We start from the raw sequence: 17,972 nt of genomic DNA on the forward strand, positions 1-17,972 counted from the left end.
TGCGAGAAGAATCTTGTTCATTCCTACAATAAGCGGTGAAAGCGAATGCTCATTCAGCGCAGCTTGCCGAATTTTTAAAGGTGAGGCGGAATCGCCTGAATTTAAGCACAGTAGATGCTCTTCTGTTTTTGCACAGTGCAAAGAAAAAGGCAAAGTGATGATGACAGAATTATGCTTATATATTAGTAGTATCAGAGACTCTCTAAATAAGAAAGCCCTACGCACTTTAAAACTTTGTGAACTCTACAATGTATTTATTTGATTATTACATATGTATATTTGTATTTAATTTATGCTTACCCCCTGGCATGTATATATATATATATATATATATATATATATATATATATATATATATATATATATATATATATATATATATATTTTTTTTTTGTACTGTTAAAATGTTATAATAATAATAAAAAAAAAAAGAAAAAGGCGAAGTTAACACAACATAGCTGCCGTTTAGGGTAAAGTGGCACCCTTTTTGTTATCTTGCTCCTGTATTTGTAAAAGCTAAAATGTCTTATTTTTATTTTCTGTATTTGAAAATAAGGAAAATGTCTAAAGACAAACTTTTGTGTTTATAAATAAATATTCATCTAAAACGTTTACGATTACGTAGGCTATTATTTTACAGATATGCGCAGACTATCCCACTGAATCTGCTGTTAATATACACGGTGATCTATCATCATACCTTAAACAATGAATTAAAATTAGTCAAGTGACGATCAGGTGCAGGTCGGATGCGGAGATATATATATATATTTGATAAAAAGTATATGTGCAGGCGTGTAGCGGGTGGATGATTAGTATAAAGTCACAGATTCGGGTGTTATTTCAGCTGATCCACGCATCTCTCATCACAACACACATAAATGGTAAAAAAGAAAAAAAAACAAACAGCAATAAATAAATAAAAATATTTATTCAGTTTACTACATTTTTGATCAAATAAATGCAGTCTCTTTGAGCATACAGGACTTTCATTAAAATTTGCATGAACAGGAGATGTTGCTGACTTTTATTACAGTGTGATGAATTTTATTTTTGCGCTCACTCATCTATCAGTCATTGGAAAATGACTGCTAATCCAGAACAGAAGCATATAGATTTTAGCAGATTGGGTTGCACAAATTAATTGTTCACTTTAAGACTAAAGCCCCCGTCAGATCACACCATTTTTATTGTCGGTTAAGCCCCGGTCAGAGCACACCAATATGGCATGATTTCATCACGATTTCCTTGACAATAGGGTGTTTTGAGGATTTGTAAAAGACAGATTGGTGTTGTGACACAAGATTTAATTGTTTCTTCTCTTGTAATGTGGCATAGTTCACGATAACTGATACCAAGCCTGCGATTCCTCATGACACCATTACAGAAAGTTTAGCATGTTTCATTTTTTTCTCGTTCTTCACGACGAGTTTCATCACATGGGTAACACAGTGCAATAGGAGCACATAATTTCTCAGTTATATCAGTGAGTGCTGCCTTTAATGCGCTGGTCAGGTAATGAAAATATAGGCTGCATATTTACTTATGGGTGGGTCACAGGTGGATAAGATCAATCCTTGGTTATGCAAACTTTAACAACCTTTTCTAAAATATTAAGTTGTTTTAACAATGAGTTCTAGCAAAATAATAAAAATGGGATGGACCCCTACAGCATCTTATAAACATGAGTTTTGCATTTTGCATTTGAAGCTGACCATGCAATATAACTGAACACACTTGTTGCTGTGATTAAAAAACGACAGTCTGATCTTAAACACAAAACCAATGTGCTGCTGTACCTGAGACTGGCTATTAGCACCTCCGTTTCCTCCTCCTCCACCTCCTCCAGTTCCAGCTGTTCCTCCACTGCCCTGCTGCTGCTGACCGGCCATCTCAGCCATCCTGCGCTCCATCTGCTCCAGACGCTCCAGGATGGACATTCTGAACTGGTTATCTGCAGAGGAACAATTTCAGATTAGTTTTAGTTTCGTTTAACACTAAAATCGTAAATTAGCTACTGGTTTCACACTTTGCAAAGAAAACGGTTGCTGTGAATTGCATCTCGGTGAAGTCTGAAATAAATTCTTCACTGGTTTAGCTCACATCCCCAAGCAAGATTCTATATTGAATGTTTAATTAAACACAGTCATTACCCTTATGGTATCCAATCAAGACTCAGGGTCTGATGTTATCAATCACCATTTCCGTAATTGCAGTCATTATTATAAATTAATGGAATCAGTAATGAGACACATCAACGCATTCAGTTTCAAAAAAACACAGCAATGGGTATACATGATTTATTTAGTGTTTGAACTTGTTAACCAGGCGTTTGCATTTTCAGCTAATGCAAATCTTAACACTGAGATGGAAGGATGCCTATTGGCTTTACATTTGCTGAGGTGTTTTTAAAGGTCTACTGAAATGCCTTATAAAGTGCAACATTTTTAAGTATTTAAATTGAAACATTAAAACAGGGCGGGGCATAAAAACTAGCCCCTCCCTTTTTGCAAAAAATATCAGAAAGCATTTAATTTACATATGTAATGTAATGTAACATGTATTTATATAGCGTATTTATTGTGTATGGCAGCAGTTCCCAACAGGTGGGTACCGGCCCACAAGGGGGCCTCAGTGAGCTCTGTGGGGGGGTCATGTCATATTTTAAACAGATTTTAGCAGTTGACAATTAGTAAAGTGATCATATTGCCTCAGTTCATTTTATCCCCTGGCTGACCAAAAAATTTACCAATTTGTAATTCATCCTTCACAAAAAAGACAGTCTCACTGATTCGCCTTCAGCAGCTATACTGGACCCAGGTGATGAAGCTGCAAACATTTCGGGTTGTAGCGCTAGCAATAGTGGAAACAGGGAATGCAGAAAATACCAAGATAGTCGTAAACTATAGTTTTATTCCATTTTCTCAAAGCAAAGAGTCCCTGACCCCGCCAATGCATTTTCTGTGCCAAGTTCTTTTTCATGTATGCATGAGGCCGTCCAAATTAATAAGACATTTGCATACGACTCCTCTCCGCTACACCGCACGGAAAGGTGTACCCAATACAAACGGCCAACTGATGTTTTGCTTTTATATTTTACATGAGGCTATTACTTGTGCATAAACATATGATTTGTTTGAAAACAAATTTTTTGCCATACCTACTGCAAACTTACATGAGCGATAATATCAATAAATGTGGAGAGGGGCCTTACAATACTTTCCGGGGGAAAAAAGGGGGTGTTTGGCCATACACCCAAAGAGTTTCACAATCATGAGAGGGCTCTCATGACACCACCACCGGTGTGCAGCACCCACCTAAATGACGACTGCAGCCACAGGACAACAGCGCCATTGAGCTCACCACACATCAGCTATAGGTGGAGTGGAGAGACAGTGATAGAGCCAATTTGGTGAATATAGATCAGGGGTGTCCAAACTCAGTCCTGGAGGGCCGGTGTCCTGCATATTTTTGTTCCAACCTCAATTAAACATACCTGAACCAACTAATCAAGCTCTTTCTAGGTGTACTAAAAACTTCAAGGCAGGCGTGTTGAAGGAAGTTGAAGCTAAACTATGCAGGACAACTATGCAGGACAAAGGGCTAATAGAGGAAATTTGGCCAGGTCACCAGAATTGCATTATAGGTATTGTATATCACAGCTTTGGAAGCCTTTGAGCCGAAGCATATCTGACAGTCAAAGTCAATAATACTCTGTTTTTATGCTTAAAAAGAGAGTTTAGTATATTGTTCAAATAGGATTGATTTTTTTTTTTTTTACATGTTTTGTAGTCTGTGCTAAACTCCAACTTCAGCTGGTGCTATAGTGTCTTGTACACTGTAAAACCCAAAAAGTTAAGGCAACTCAAACCATTTAAGGAAACTGATTGCAACAAACCATTTAAGTTAAAAAACTAGTCCTAATGAGTACTGTGAACTTGATCCGTTTAAAAAAAAATGAAGCAATTTAAGTACAGTAAAACCTAATAAATGAAGAGAACTCAAACCAACTGAGTACTATAAAACCCAATAAGTTAAGGAAACTCAAACCGTTTGAGGAAACCGATTGCAACAAACCATTTGAGTTAAAAAAAACTCATTTATATGTGTACTGTGAACTTACTCCATTTTAGAAGAAGTAATGAGGTATTTAATTAACTCATCATCTTCAACACTGAGCTCAAAACTCTTATCAAATGAGTAGAATTAACTTTCAGTTAATTTTGAGTTAACTACACTCATTTAATTTGATAAAGATAACTGTTGGGTTTTACAGCATAGTTTTAAATGAAAGTAGCAATGACACTGGCCTTAACACATGTTGCTTTAGTTAAGCATTCAGTATAATACTCCATGATCAATTTATGTAAGTTATTTGGTGTCCGTTTGGGAGCCAGACTCTCAGCCAGTTGTCAATCACTGGCATTTTATGTACATGACCGCTAAATGCCTCTACTGGCAGCTTCAACAGTGGTGTTTTTGGTGTTCATCGTCCTCTGTAGTAAGCAAATATTTGTCTTTAGCTCAAAATACATATGTATTGCTTACAGATATTTGTTTCACGTTCTTGCACTAATGCCATCTCTCAATGTGCCTCATAGTTCATCAGTAAATTGACACTGGAGCAAACCGCAGCCCAGCATGCCCTTGTCGCTTGGTTACCATGTAGCAGCAGGTTGCCACAGAAACAGGCTTATAAGTGAGAAGCACATACAGTTCTCAGTGCTGGTGCTGTAGTTCACCTGTGCTCATCTGCATGCTCAGCGTGTCTGATTGACAGATTACATGGACATGTTTACTGTCAGGTAGGGAGCTGGTTTTAAACGGCACCAATTTTACCCCTTTTCAAGATTTAAGATAAGTCCTTTGTGTCCCCAGAATGTGTTTGTAAAGTTTCAGCTCAAAACACGCATCAGCTTATTTATTATACCTTTCAGAAGTTTGCCATTTTCAGCTCTGAGCATCTTGTAGCTGTTTTTGTGGACTGTGCCTTTAATGCTAGTTCTCCCCACCCACCATTTTCACATGCCTGTCTGAGTGTGCCTCTATCTCCGCTTCAGCTGTGTCAAATAAACAGCACAGTGATGGACATAAAGGAAGCAGATCTCAAGTAATGTTTTTTGAGAAATACTACAGTGAACTTTCCCAATGATTATTTAATGTATTTGTTGTGGAGTTAAGTCTAGGCTTTCGATGAGTCACACACAATTTCATTACAAAGTTCGTGCACACACAGACACACACAGTGGACACTCAAACACAGTGTGTGCAATAAACTTTGCACAGTAGATGTGAAAGGATACATGTTAATAAACACTTCTGGATGGATATCTGTTGCGTTAATGTACAAAATAAACCTGATTTATCGTCCACAAACGGTATTGAAGCGTCTTGTTTTATAATTGTACTGATATGTGGCTGTGGTGATATAGTAAATACTGTAAAATCACTGTAAATAATTACAAACATGCACTGTTTTAAAAATGTTTTAAACTTGTAAAACTTATTCTTGATCACATTTGATGATGATTAATGATCACAGATAGCTCAACAGATCTTTTAATCTTGGTTGTTTTGCGCATGTTTTGTTGATATTATTATATGCATTACTACAGAGACATGTTAATACATGACTGTCAATCAATTCGGTGGGTGGGGAAACCGTACTCTTACGTTACGGTGCTGTGGGCCTCAGTAAGGGAGGCATTTGTATCCTACTTTAATGCCAGGAAATTTAAGAAAAGAGATTATTGTCCTTATATCACTCCAATATGACACACTATACCTACATACAGTTCTGTCCAAACTGCTTCCAAAAGATGATTTTCATCATAGGTGCCCTTTAAATTTCTGTCTGGACGTGGGTTATGAAGTACATTTCCTGAGGATTTCATTCATCCTGCACCCTAGCACCTACTGTGAACTTACTCATTTTAAGTTGAAGTATTGAGGTATTTAATTAACTCATTACCTTCAACACTGAGTTCAAAACTCTTTTTAAATTAGTAGAACTAACTTTCAGCAAATTTTGAGTTAGCTACACTCATTTCGTTTGATAAAGTTGACTGTTGGGTTTTACAGTGTGTATAAACATCTAGAATTCATATGAGTAGCTTGTGATGAAAAAAAAAAACACCTCATCAAACTTCTTTAGCTGTCTGAAAACTTAATTCTACATGAAGATCTCGGCATGTATTTTTATTTTTGGAAAATCAAAAGAATCCGAGAGCCTCTATTTTGTTCTATGGCACATGTAAAATGTCAAATACACTCTATGATCAAACTATAATATCTAATTACCTCAGTTTCAAAATTCTAACAATTAAACTTGTCGACTTAGCTGAATTAAATAAAATTGCTAAAACTAAAACAGAAATATAAATAAATGAATGCTATATTGAAGTATAAACAATGACAAACAAAAATAAAATTACTATAACTTGACATTTCATTTAAACTACTATTAACAAGATTAACTTATTTTATGAGTTAAAATAACATAATAACATACAGTATGGTGTCACGACTTGTTGAACATTTCATTCCACTGTCTAGTTGGAAGTAGGGCTGGTCAATTTGGCAAAAATGTAATCTCGATAATTATTTTCCAAATTAAGTAATAACGATATGTATCTCAATATAAGTTGTTAAAGCTTCCCGATTTAAAAGAGTACCCTAACAATGACTGAAGCCACAAATATTAGAGGGTCCATTAAATGGCATAACAATTTCGGCTGATAAATTTTCGGTGGCCAAAATTCTGTACATCTCTAATATTAACACACTTTTAGATTCCCATTGTTGCAGATTTCTGTTGTGTGATCGGCTCTTAGATCAATGTAGAGTAAAAAAGTCCAGAGCTTATCATTTTTATTGACATAAATTTTATCGCAGTTTGATTTAATATAGTTTATTGGCACTAGTTGCAAGGATGCTTTGTGAAGCTGCTAGATTTTGCTTACTTAAAGTCAAAAAATCCAGTTCATTTATTTTATTTATTTTTTTGTTTATTTGGCAGGGACAGTGTACATTAATTAGCATTTCTGCAAATGTACCAGAAATAGCCTGAAGGCTATTTTTCATCTGTTGTCCCTGAACAACCTAACAAAAACAATACAAGAATTTTACAATCAATCAAACATTGTTAAGAAGTACTAAAATATATATAGTTATATAGATGTTAATAAAATATGAATATATACAAATTAATCTAAAATTAGATTAGATAAAATTAAACAAACTTATAACTTGCCAAAGTTGCCATCACGATTCTAGGGGGCTCTAGTTGGCATAGCATGTAGAGAGGTTGTAGCATGTAATGAAATTACTAAGGTATGCTAATGGTTGCTACACCACTGCCAGGCAAAAATCCTCCTCTATTCATTCATTCTATTCATTTAATACTTCAGGGAATGATTCAAATCTCTTAACCCAGCCACAAAGCCTTAACAACCCCCATTAATAAACCCTATTGTTTGAGGACTTGCCTTTTTTATGTTTGTTTAAACTGTGACTTACTGAATCAATCTGCCTGCATTCAGTGTTAAACCTTCACTTAGACCAAGGCAAAGAGAGAGAGAGAGATACAGATGGCAAGTAAGCTACCTAGAGGCTAAAGATGCAGAGAGAGACAGAGCGAGAGGCCGTGTGGCAGCAGCAGTTAGCAGCAGCGTTGACATGTCTTTGTTCAGACACAGTGCTGCAGTCTTGCTGCAGTGCAGATGATGTCATCTCCACCTGCTGCCGCGACTGTGCTCAAAATGCCACACACGTTCACTGCAGAGGGAGAGAGCCTGGGGGAGGAGCCACACGCAGGGGGCGGAGAAATGGAGACCACCAGTCAGAGCTGAAGCAACACACTTGCATGTGCAATACCTACCTATTAGTCAAATACTACAAATGTGACAATCTAAATGTGACAAGCAGGAGGGCAGATGTTTAATTAAAGAAATGTGAACTAAATGTACAGAGCTTTATTACTGCAACCCCTTGTGTTTTTGAGATATTAAAGAATTAGGTCTTTAATTAGGTCTTTTTCAAAAATGAAAAGTATTTGATTTTCGGAACACAATCAAGATATTTCAGATGAAATGCGAGAGCTCCCTCATCCTCCATATTCACTCAAAAAATGATATTTGCTGTTTGTTCAAACTACTTATATAAAATGAGCTGAAACAACACACTTCTGGAGGTTGTTTTTGGGACAAATTAAATGTTTTATGTTCAATCCACGTACATAACTATAGCATACCACACCTAAATTTTTTTTTTATAAATAAATAAATTATTATATATATATATATATATATATATATATATATATATATATATATATATATATATATATATATATATATATATATATATATATATATATATATTACAAAGTTTATAACCAATAATTGTTTAAAATACTTATATAAAATGAGCTAAACAACACAATTCTTGAAGTTGTTTTTGGGACAACTTAATAGTTTTATATTCAATCCACTGACATTTGTAAAAAGTAATAAGTTAACTTGATTTCTTTAAGTTGTCCCAACAAAAATCGATGAAACCCAGCATTTTTTACAGTGTGCAGCAATGGTCACGAAAGTCTAGAAAAGGAACTAAAACATGGCCAAAACATTCAATGTGACTTTAGTGGTTCAACTGTAATCACACATGGCTCCATGAAAACTTTTGTGCAGCAAAAAAAAACAACAAACTGTAAATATACTACACTGTAAAAAAAATATGATCAATTTGTCCATATGTTTTTAAGTCATTGTAACTTCATAAACTAAATTAATCATGTTATAACTTAATTTTATAAAGTTACCCACGCTGTTTTAAGTCAGTTTACTAAAATATAAGTTTATTGGACTCATAAGGTTAATTTGATACAGCCTAAAAAAATTATGGCAACCAGGGCTTTTAAACAGTGTATGTTTGCCAATATCTCCAATGTCAGGTCCTCAATGTGCCAATGTGCATGTTTAATATTGGCAGTACACTGTATTGTCTTTAGAATGAGCAGTGCAACATGCAAGCATTTTATTATACACAGTAAACATGTACACTAACCTGATGCAGAACATTTAGTTGAACAAAGTTCACAAAACTGAATGTTTTTGGTTCCTTTTCTGGATTTACTCGTAACCATTTCTGTCTATGGCTCTCAGCTTTCATCTAAAATATCCTAATTTGGGTTCAGATGATAAATTAATGTGTTTTAGGAGATTGAAACAATATGAGGGTGATAAATTAATAAAATAATTTTCATTTTTGGGTCAACTAATCCTTCAACCTGCATTTATGGTGAATATTTATGGCATACATCTGCTCTGAAAGTCTTTAGGACTCTTACTGGCCTGGTTTATCAAATCATTATTTAAAGTGTTGACTGCTTTGGCATTTTTATTAAGTTTTTCTTAAAAAGTTGTCTTTAATGAGATTATAATATGGGGGCTGTTAAATGCTTGATTATGATTGGCTGATGAAAATTTTAAGGTGTGCAAATTGTTCAGTGATCTGCTAAAGTAGTTTCAGGCATATTGACTGCACATTTATATATCACAAAGCTGAATGATTTCAGTTTTTACAGCGTACAACTGTCAGAAATAAAAAAAATAACAATATAAAATAAAATAAAAAAAAAAGTCCTACACACACAAGCAGTTTGCAGACAAAAATCCTAAAAATGTTTTTTCAAATATAACATCTTACCAGTGTCTTTAAGTGTGGTAACTATAGCATACCAAACCTATAATAATAATAAAAATAATTGAAAAGTTTATAACCAATAATTACAAATTATGTCAACAATTTCATCTAAAGCAACAACTAAAAAGATTTTGTATTGTGGCACAGCTGTAGCAAAACTTAATTTGTTCTGAAATCACATTTATACAATACAGTCCTGCTTTATTAATTACAGTTTGTCAGCGAGATTTGCTCATTATCCACAGGTTGTTACTAGATCAGATACAGTTGCGGCTGGAGGTTAACGATAATTATTTGTATTAGTTATTAAATGTCTCATTAATTGTATTTTATTAAGGTCTACCCCTACCCCAACTCTAAATCTAACTGTCACAGTACTGTAAAAATATTAATTATTGATATAAAATGCCACAAAAATGATGCTGCATCCTATCTAGACCTTACCAAATCCATTTGCAGCTTTATTTAGAATAGTCAAACAAGCAATGGTCAATGGGAATAAACAGAAGCATTAGAGCAATCCAGAAGAGTAGTCGAGGTCACAGGCAATAAGGTCAATACAGGCGGAAAACAACGAGACAAGGCAAGGATCATAGAACAAAGACTAAACATATGAAAAGCTTCATAATGTTACAGAGATTAATCAACATGACTCAAGGCACAGTCATGTTCAAGCTTAATGAACTCTGACCTGTGAAATCACATCACATTGCTGCGTGAGACCAATCGAAGATCAAAACATAACCTAACATGTACAGGAATGTAAAATATGGAGCAATCGGTGGCTTTTTTAATGTATAATCATCTTGTTTAATCCCGCCCATTTTTGCATCGCCGTACGACAGAATTTAGCAAGCACAAACTCTAGTGTGACCGCGGCTTTAGCAAAGTGTGTAGGAATGCAAACTACAGAGCTGTATAAATAGTCAGTATAATTAGTATTTGAGCAGCTCCCAGCTGTGTGTGTGTAATCATCGGTGAACGGGAGCAGGTGTGTGTGTGAGGTGCATGACAGGAATTGTAGTTCAAAAAGTGACAGTTTTCTGCTTGGTTCACAAGCCAAAAATATCCCAAACTCCACTTTCAGCATGTCTGCAAAACTTCCAAGTGTGAATGCTGTAAACTTATTAATATGGGTGCCAAAATAGGTGCGACAAACATCTCCAGAAACCGTTTTAAAAGTCAACTGACCTAAACAGCCCCCAACACTGCCTCCAGCTTCTTTTTAAGCCTGTTTAACATCTCAATGCAACTTTCAACCACAACTTTCTCTGCTCCTCTTTTTATCCCTGCTCTTAGAATGACTCACGGCCACTGAGTCACGTTCACAGACGTCAGATATATATTGTGTATGAGCTGAGAGATCCAGGGGTGTAATGGTTGAGAAAGAAAGAGGGAGCTGACAGACAGCTCAATGAGCGGAGAACTTCATTAAGGTCTATTCACTATTTATTCCTGTGGGAGACTTGATGAGTCAGGAGCCGAAGACTCTCCAGTGTGTTTATTTGCAGCTTAGGAACTGCTTCTATATCTTCAAGGACTCCATATACAGTACACAAACAAACATGCTACACACAGAGACAGAGATGTTAATGATCCATCTTCCAGTCTTTAAAGCGCCGAGTGCACAGTTATGAGAGCAAACACCTGGACTGGAGTATTGTTTCAATAAACTGCAGTGATTATGCACTGCATTAATATATAATTACATGCAAGAGGATGTAGGTGCTACAGTATGTGGGCGTGTTGTGTCATTAAACTTTACAGTGTACACTTAAATGAGATTATGCATACTGTTTGACATTGTATATATGTACACACCTATATACCGCACAGAATTAAGATTATGAATTTATAAATAATCCACAAATAATTAATTTAGCTGAAAAATAAGGTCACACGTTATTTTTATGGTCCGTTTGTTGAATTTACTGTAATTTACATTGCATCCACATGCCAACTAATTCTCATTAGATCATAAGTAGACTGTTAGGTTGGGGTTGGGGTTAGAGTTAGTGTGAGTTGACATGTACTGCAAAGTTTCTTAAAGTCAGTTAAATGTCTGTTGAAGAAGCAGTATCAACAGATATTAAGCAAACAGTCTACTAATATTTAAATGGACCATCAAAATAAAGTGCTACCAAAATTAATGATATATGATAAAGACATTCATTCATTCATTCATTCATTCATTCATTCATTCATTCGTTTTCTTTTCGGCTTAGTTCCTTTATTAATCTGGGGTCGCCATAGTGGAATAAACCACCAACTTATCCAGGATGTGTTTTATGCAGCGGATGCCCTTCCATCTGTAACCCATCTCTGGGAAACATCTATACACTACCGTTCACACACATATACTGTACTTAGGACAATTTAGCCTACCCAATTCACCTGCATGTCTTTGGACTGTAGGGGAATCTGGAGCACTCTGAGGAAACCCACATGAACACGGGGAGAACATGCAAACTCCACACAGAAACGCCAACTGACCCAGCCAAGGCTAGATCCAGCGACCTTCTTGCTGTGAGGCGACAGCACTACCTACTGCACCACCACATCTCCCATGGTAAAGACATTAAATTTGTTTTGTATGTTAATAATATGGGTGGCACAATAAAACACTGAACCATGATTGGGTGAAGTGTTTATAATGTATAAATGCAGTTGTTGACCACTCAGGATAAAGGAATAGAACAATTAACATATTTGTTTTCTGCAAAACCTTTCAGTCTTATTGGGTGTTCTATATGTGGTAGTGCTTATTGCAACACAGAAGTGCTATTAAATATAAACACACTATTTGTATGCTGCTTACAAGCGAGCAAGACAGTAACAATATATATAACAATAATAACGAAGTGTGGTCAAAAACCTGAGTTATATACAAACACACATGCTGTGGCCCATATGGTCTAAAACCTGACAGGTGGCCAATCTAAGCTTGTTTTTAATAAAACAAATATAAATATGCAGATGATAAATAATACTGCTAATAATGATAACATTATACAAAAGCAAATTGAATGAACTGAAAAAGCCTCCCGGGAAGAAGAAAGTATGAAGGCAGTGGTTTTTAAATTCATGTAGGCTAGAAAATTATTTGTTTTGTAATATTTTAATCCTTTATATTTATATCCTATATATATCCTTATTATATCCTATATATCCTTAATATTTTAATTCTTTTTCATATGTAAAGATATTTGTGTATTGCTCTACATCTTGTGTGTATTAACAGTGTGTAAGCGGGGCGCACTCTGCGCCTGACAATAGATCGGCTTCGTTCTGGTCTAAAGAACAGACAATTATAGTTTCTCAAAATAGCAACGCGCCAGCAACACGCCAAAACACGCCTGCTTTTTTAGACCAAATGCCTATGGGCGCACATATGAGCGCAATTGCTTTTGCTATTTACACAGCGTGGCCCAACACCGCTAAATGACTCTTGCGCCGAGCTGAAAGTAGCAAAATAATAATTGCGTCGTGCCTTGTGCCACATTGCGCCAGGTTTATGATAAGGCCCTATATGTCTCTTCCTGATGGTAAAATAGGATCCAAATGCCTCCCATTTTGAGGCCCACTGCAACGTGACGTAAGAGTATGCTTTCTGCTCCCACCTAATTGATTGACGCATTTTAACATATCTCAATAGTAACACGAATAATTATATCAACAAGACAGAACGTTCACAAAGCAGCGTTGGTTAAAAGATCTGTTGAGCTCTCTGTGATCATCAATCATCATCAAATGTGATCAAGAATGAGTTTCCCAAATTGAAAAAGTTTTTAAAACTTTGCATATTTGTATTTAATTACAGCGATTTTACCGTCTTTACTTTATCACCACAGCCGCTTGTCAGTACAATAATAAAAGAAGATGCTTCAATCCTAGTTTGCAGACGTTAAATTAAGTTTATTTTGTACATTAACACAACGGATATCCATACAGAAGTGTTTATTAACATGTTTCCAGTCACATTTGTTGTACAAAACCAGTGCAAAGTTAAATGAACACACTGTGTGTGCATGAACTTTATAATGACATTGTGTGTGACTCATCGTTGCAGAAAGGCTTGAATTAACTCCACAACAAATACATCTAATAATCATTGGGAAAGTTCTTGCTGTAGTATTTCTCACAAACGTTACGTGAGATCTGCTTCCGTCATGATTGTCACTCTGCTTTTTAACTGACGCACGCAGCCGAAGATTAAGCTTTGATTAAGTTTGAGCTGAAACTTTACAGACACATTCTGGAGACTTGAAGAAGGGGTAAAATAGGTGCCCTTCAAACAACTTTTCATCTTCAAAGTTTCACACTGAATCCCGTGTATTATTTTCCTTGTCTTTATCTTTATTTGCAGAATTGATTAGATACCTCTGAGTGAAATCTGTTTGAAACTGTAGTCTGCCAGCTCACAGACAAGAAGAATAGACCGCTGCTATTCTTAACTACTCATACATCACAAAATCCCATGCATAACCATCAGGTGGTGGATAATACCCCAGCTCTCGAAATGATGGTATTCTGGAGAAGCCCCTTCCTGAGTTAAGCTCCGCCAGTTGACGTAAGCTGGTATTTAGTGGAGGAGAGGGGGAGTTTTGCTGGCAGAGGCTCTACCAGATGAGACCACCATCCTCTCGTATCCTCTCGTACAGCTGAGAACCAGCAGAAGACCAGAGGACATGCATGTACTGTAATATCCCGCGCTGTACAAATAAAAACAATGCACTACAGTAATGCATTGATGACTCTAAATACTGCTCCATTACAATCAAAACTGTCAAAAATGCAAATATTCATTAGGTACAATGATAGTACAAAAATGAAAGACTATAAAATATACATTATTATTAGAAAGATAACAAACCAAAATACAAAAAGCTACTCAAAAATAAAGGCAAACTTCACACAAAATGAAAATAAGCCAACCCTGTTTGAGTTTCTTTTTTCTATTTAATGCAAAAATAATATATTTTAAAGAATGTTCACACCAAAACAGTTGCCCTTGACTTCTACATTATTATTATTTTCCCTCCAATGGATGCTAGTTGGTTCTAATAAATTCTTTAAAATACCTTCCATTGACAACCAATAGATGCATGCAACAGCTGACTGGAAGTAAGAGGCCTACCAAGAATAATTGAATAAACAAACAAACAAACAAACAAAGATAAAAATCCAAACCTGTCCAAAATATATACAGTTGAGGTCAGAATGATTAGCTCTCCTGAATTATCAGACCCCCAGTTTATTTTTCCCCAATTTCTGTTTGTAAACATGATAGTTTTAATAACTCATCTCTAATAACTGATTTTTTAAAAATCTTTGCCATGATGACAGTAAATCATATTTACTAAATATTTTTTAAGACACTTCTTTACAGCTCAAAGTGACATTAAAAGGTTAATTAGATTAACTAGGCAGGTTAGGGTAATTAGCCAAGTTATAGTGTAACAATGGTTTGTTCTATTGACTATGGAAACACAATTTAACTTAAAGAGGCTAATAATTTTGATCTTAAAATTATTTTTAAAAATTAAAAACTACTTTTATTCAAGCCGAAATAAAACAAATAAGACTTTCTCTCGAAGAAAAAAACATTATCAGACATACTAAGAAAGTTTCTTTGCCCTGTTAAACATAATTTGGGAAATATTAAAAAAATCTTTTTTTTTTATGTATAAAATTTAAATAAAGAAATTTTATACATATGTAAAATATCAATATTTAAATATAAATATAAAAAAATAATAAAACAAATATGTACAGTATATAAAGAGCCACAAACATAAAATGTAGGCTAATCTGCATACTAAAAAGAGAAATGTACACCTGACCAACATAAAAGAATAATACTTAATGTTCATGTTTATGTGCTGAATGCTCCACATCCTGTTCTTAAGGACTGATATTTTATTCCATCTCATTTCTTAAGTAAAGATGCTGATGTCAAATTGTACACTATATTGCCATTATGGCCTTGTTGGTATATTATTTTCAGTGATTGTTGACTTTTGTTGACATTTTATCTGTTATTTTCTTTATGTGTTGCATAATTTCCATCCAAACTCCAATCAATGACCACCATCTTAATTAATTTTCTGTTCTGATCTCAAGCCTAGGCAAATAACTGAGAAAGAAGTAATCTGAGGCCGCATTTTCTTAAATGCTTCTTAAAAAAGCATTTTACACTATTCTAAAAATACAAAAATAATAGACACTAAAGTATGTTAATACAAAATATTAAGCCATTTCCATAAACCCCATCAAATACTAATGACAAAATATTATTTTGTATTTTAATTATGTATTTGAAATACATGATTCATAAATACTGCCCATCCCTGCATTCTTCAAAATATCTTCCTTAGTGTTCAGCAGAAAAAAAATAATTCATAAAGAATTTTGAGCACTTAAGGGTGAGTATAATTTCATTTTCAGGCAAACTATTCCATTGACAACCAATAGAAGCAACAGGTCACCACAACTTACCAAGAACAATTTTGTCATTAATAAACAAACAAACAAACAAACAAACAAACAAAAAAAAACATGATTAACATTTTTAAAAAAATAGTTATTCCTCTCAAATGTGTATTTATTTAAACATACTAATGCATTACTCTCACAACTTTCAATGAAAAATTATATTTAAGTATAATAAGAATTCATAGTGATTATTTTATCTAAAAAACGTTTACTTTGGTATTTTGGCTTCCAACAGAAATAGGTAATGAGGTCATTAGTTCATACATTTAAGTTAGATTGCAGTTATGGATGTTGGAAGCAACACCGTTTTTTGACCGAGCTATATCGAGTCTATTGCAATTTTTTATTTTTGTTTGCATTTCTTCAGTAAATCTTTTTAAAAGAAGATTCGGTCTTACTCAAGTTTTTAAAATACTGGTTGTTGAAATAGAAGCTGCAAAAGGTGTTACATAAAGATATGCACGCAAGGTGTGCCACTACAAAGCCTTTAAAATGTCACTTTAAGCTGCATAGAAGTGTCTTGAAAAATATCTAGTCAAATACTATTTACTGTCATCATGGCAAAGACAAAATAAATGAGTTATTAGAAATGAGAAATAACTAGTCAAGCTCTTAAGTGAGCTTGAAATATTACAGCCCGATTAGCACTGCTAATGTTTATATGTTAGTTTCTACTTTCATTTTTACAATAAAAAGACTAATATTTAAAATGCTGGCATAACTTAGCCTACAAGACTGAGAAGAGTCTAATTGGTGGCACACCAATAGTACATATTTTGAATGTTTTCCTTATCTGACCCAGTCTCTTTAGGTTTTGGAGTCACTTCAAATGTTCTGATGAGTTAATTCAGGTGTGTTTGATTCGGAAGAGGTTGAAAACGTGTACTGTTGGTGTGCCATTAGGGACAGAAGTGGGAAACACTGGCCTAGATGTTACACATTCATATTGCTATGTCCAAAGTACACATCCTTAAAATCAGGAAAGATAACATTCATGTAACATTCATTCATTTTCCTTCGGCTAAATCGCTTTATTAATCAGGGGTCACCACAGTGGAATGAACCACAAACTAATCCAGTATATGTTTTAGGCAATGGATGCCCTTCCAGCCGCAACTATGGGAAACACCCATACACACTTGCATTTACATACATACACTATGGGCAATTTAGCTTATTTAATTCACCTACAGTGCAAGTCTTTGGACTTATGGGATAAACCCGAGCACCCGGAGGAAACCCACACCAACAGGGAGAACATACAAACTCCACACAGAAATGCCAACTGACCCAGCCAGGGCTCGAACCAGCAACCTTCTTGCTGTGAGGCGACAGTGTTAACCGCTGAAGCACTGTGTCACTTATTCATATAACATACTCATATCTAAAATTGTTACTTTTGATAAACAATACCAATATACATCCAAAACTCTGTACACAATTGGAGAATGTCAGTAACCGGAAATAAAACACAACACTGGCACTGTTTCCCACCGCTGAGGCCTCTGTCCCAGAACACGAATGCTTAGACAGAACAAGTCACTTTCTTTCAGTCTAGACTTCGAAAGCGCTGAGAATGAGGACAGACTGCCAGTGCTGCAGAGAGTGCTATAAGATCACAGTTCACATACAAACAAACAAAACAAACAAAACACCTCTTTTTCTTAGGTGATAAAATAAGAATTATCAGTTTTTAAAAAATGGGTTAAGCTCTCCTACCCTGATATTGAGATCTGAAGCTCCAGCTGACCTTGCTGTGTAAGTGTTTAACA

General features: G+C 35.0%; 1 protein-coding gene across 44 annotated transcripts in view; it reads right to left on the reverse strand.

Annotated features, from left to right (window-relative positions):
* Positions 1-17,972, reverse strand: part of camta1a (calmodulin binding transcription activator 1a) — a 639,110-nt gene that overhangs the window by 22,591 nt on the left and 598,547 nt on the right. For all 44 annotated transcript variants that reach the window (XM_073939169.1, XM_073939167.1, XM_073939163.1 and 41 more), the window contains one exon: positions 1,800-1,954. In XM_073939169.1, coding sequence (XP_073795270.1) covers positions 1,800-1,954 — 155 coding nt within the window. The remainder of the gene's footprint in view (positions 1-1,799; positions 1,955-17,972) is intronic.

Source organism: Danio rerio, chromosome 23, assembly GCF_049306965.1.
Source record: "Danio rerio strain Tuebingen ecotype United States chromosome 23, GRCz12tu, whole genome shotgun sequence".
Lineage (NCBI taxonomy): Eukaryota > Metazoa > Chordata > Actinopteri > Cypriniformes > Danionidae > Danio > Danio rerio.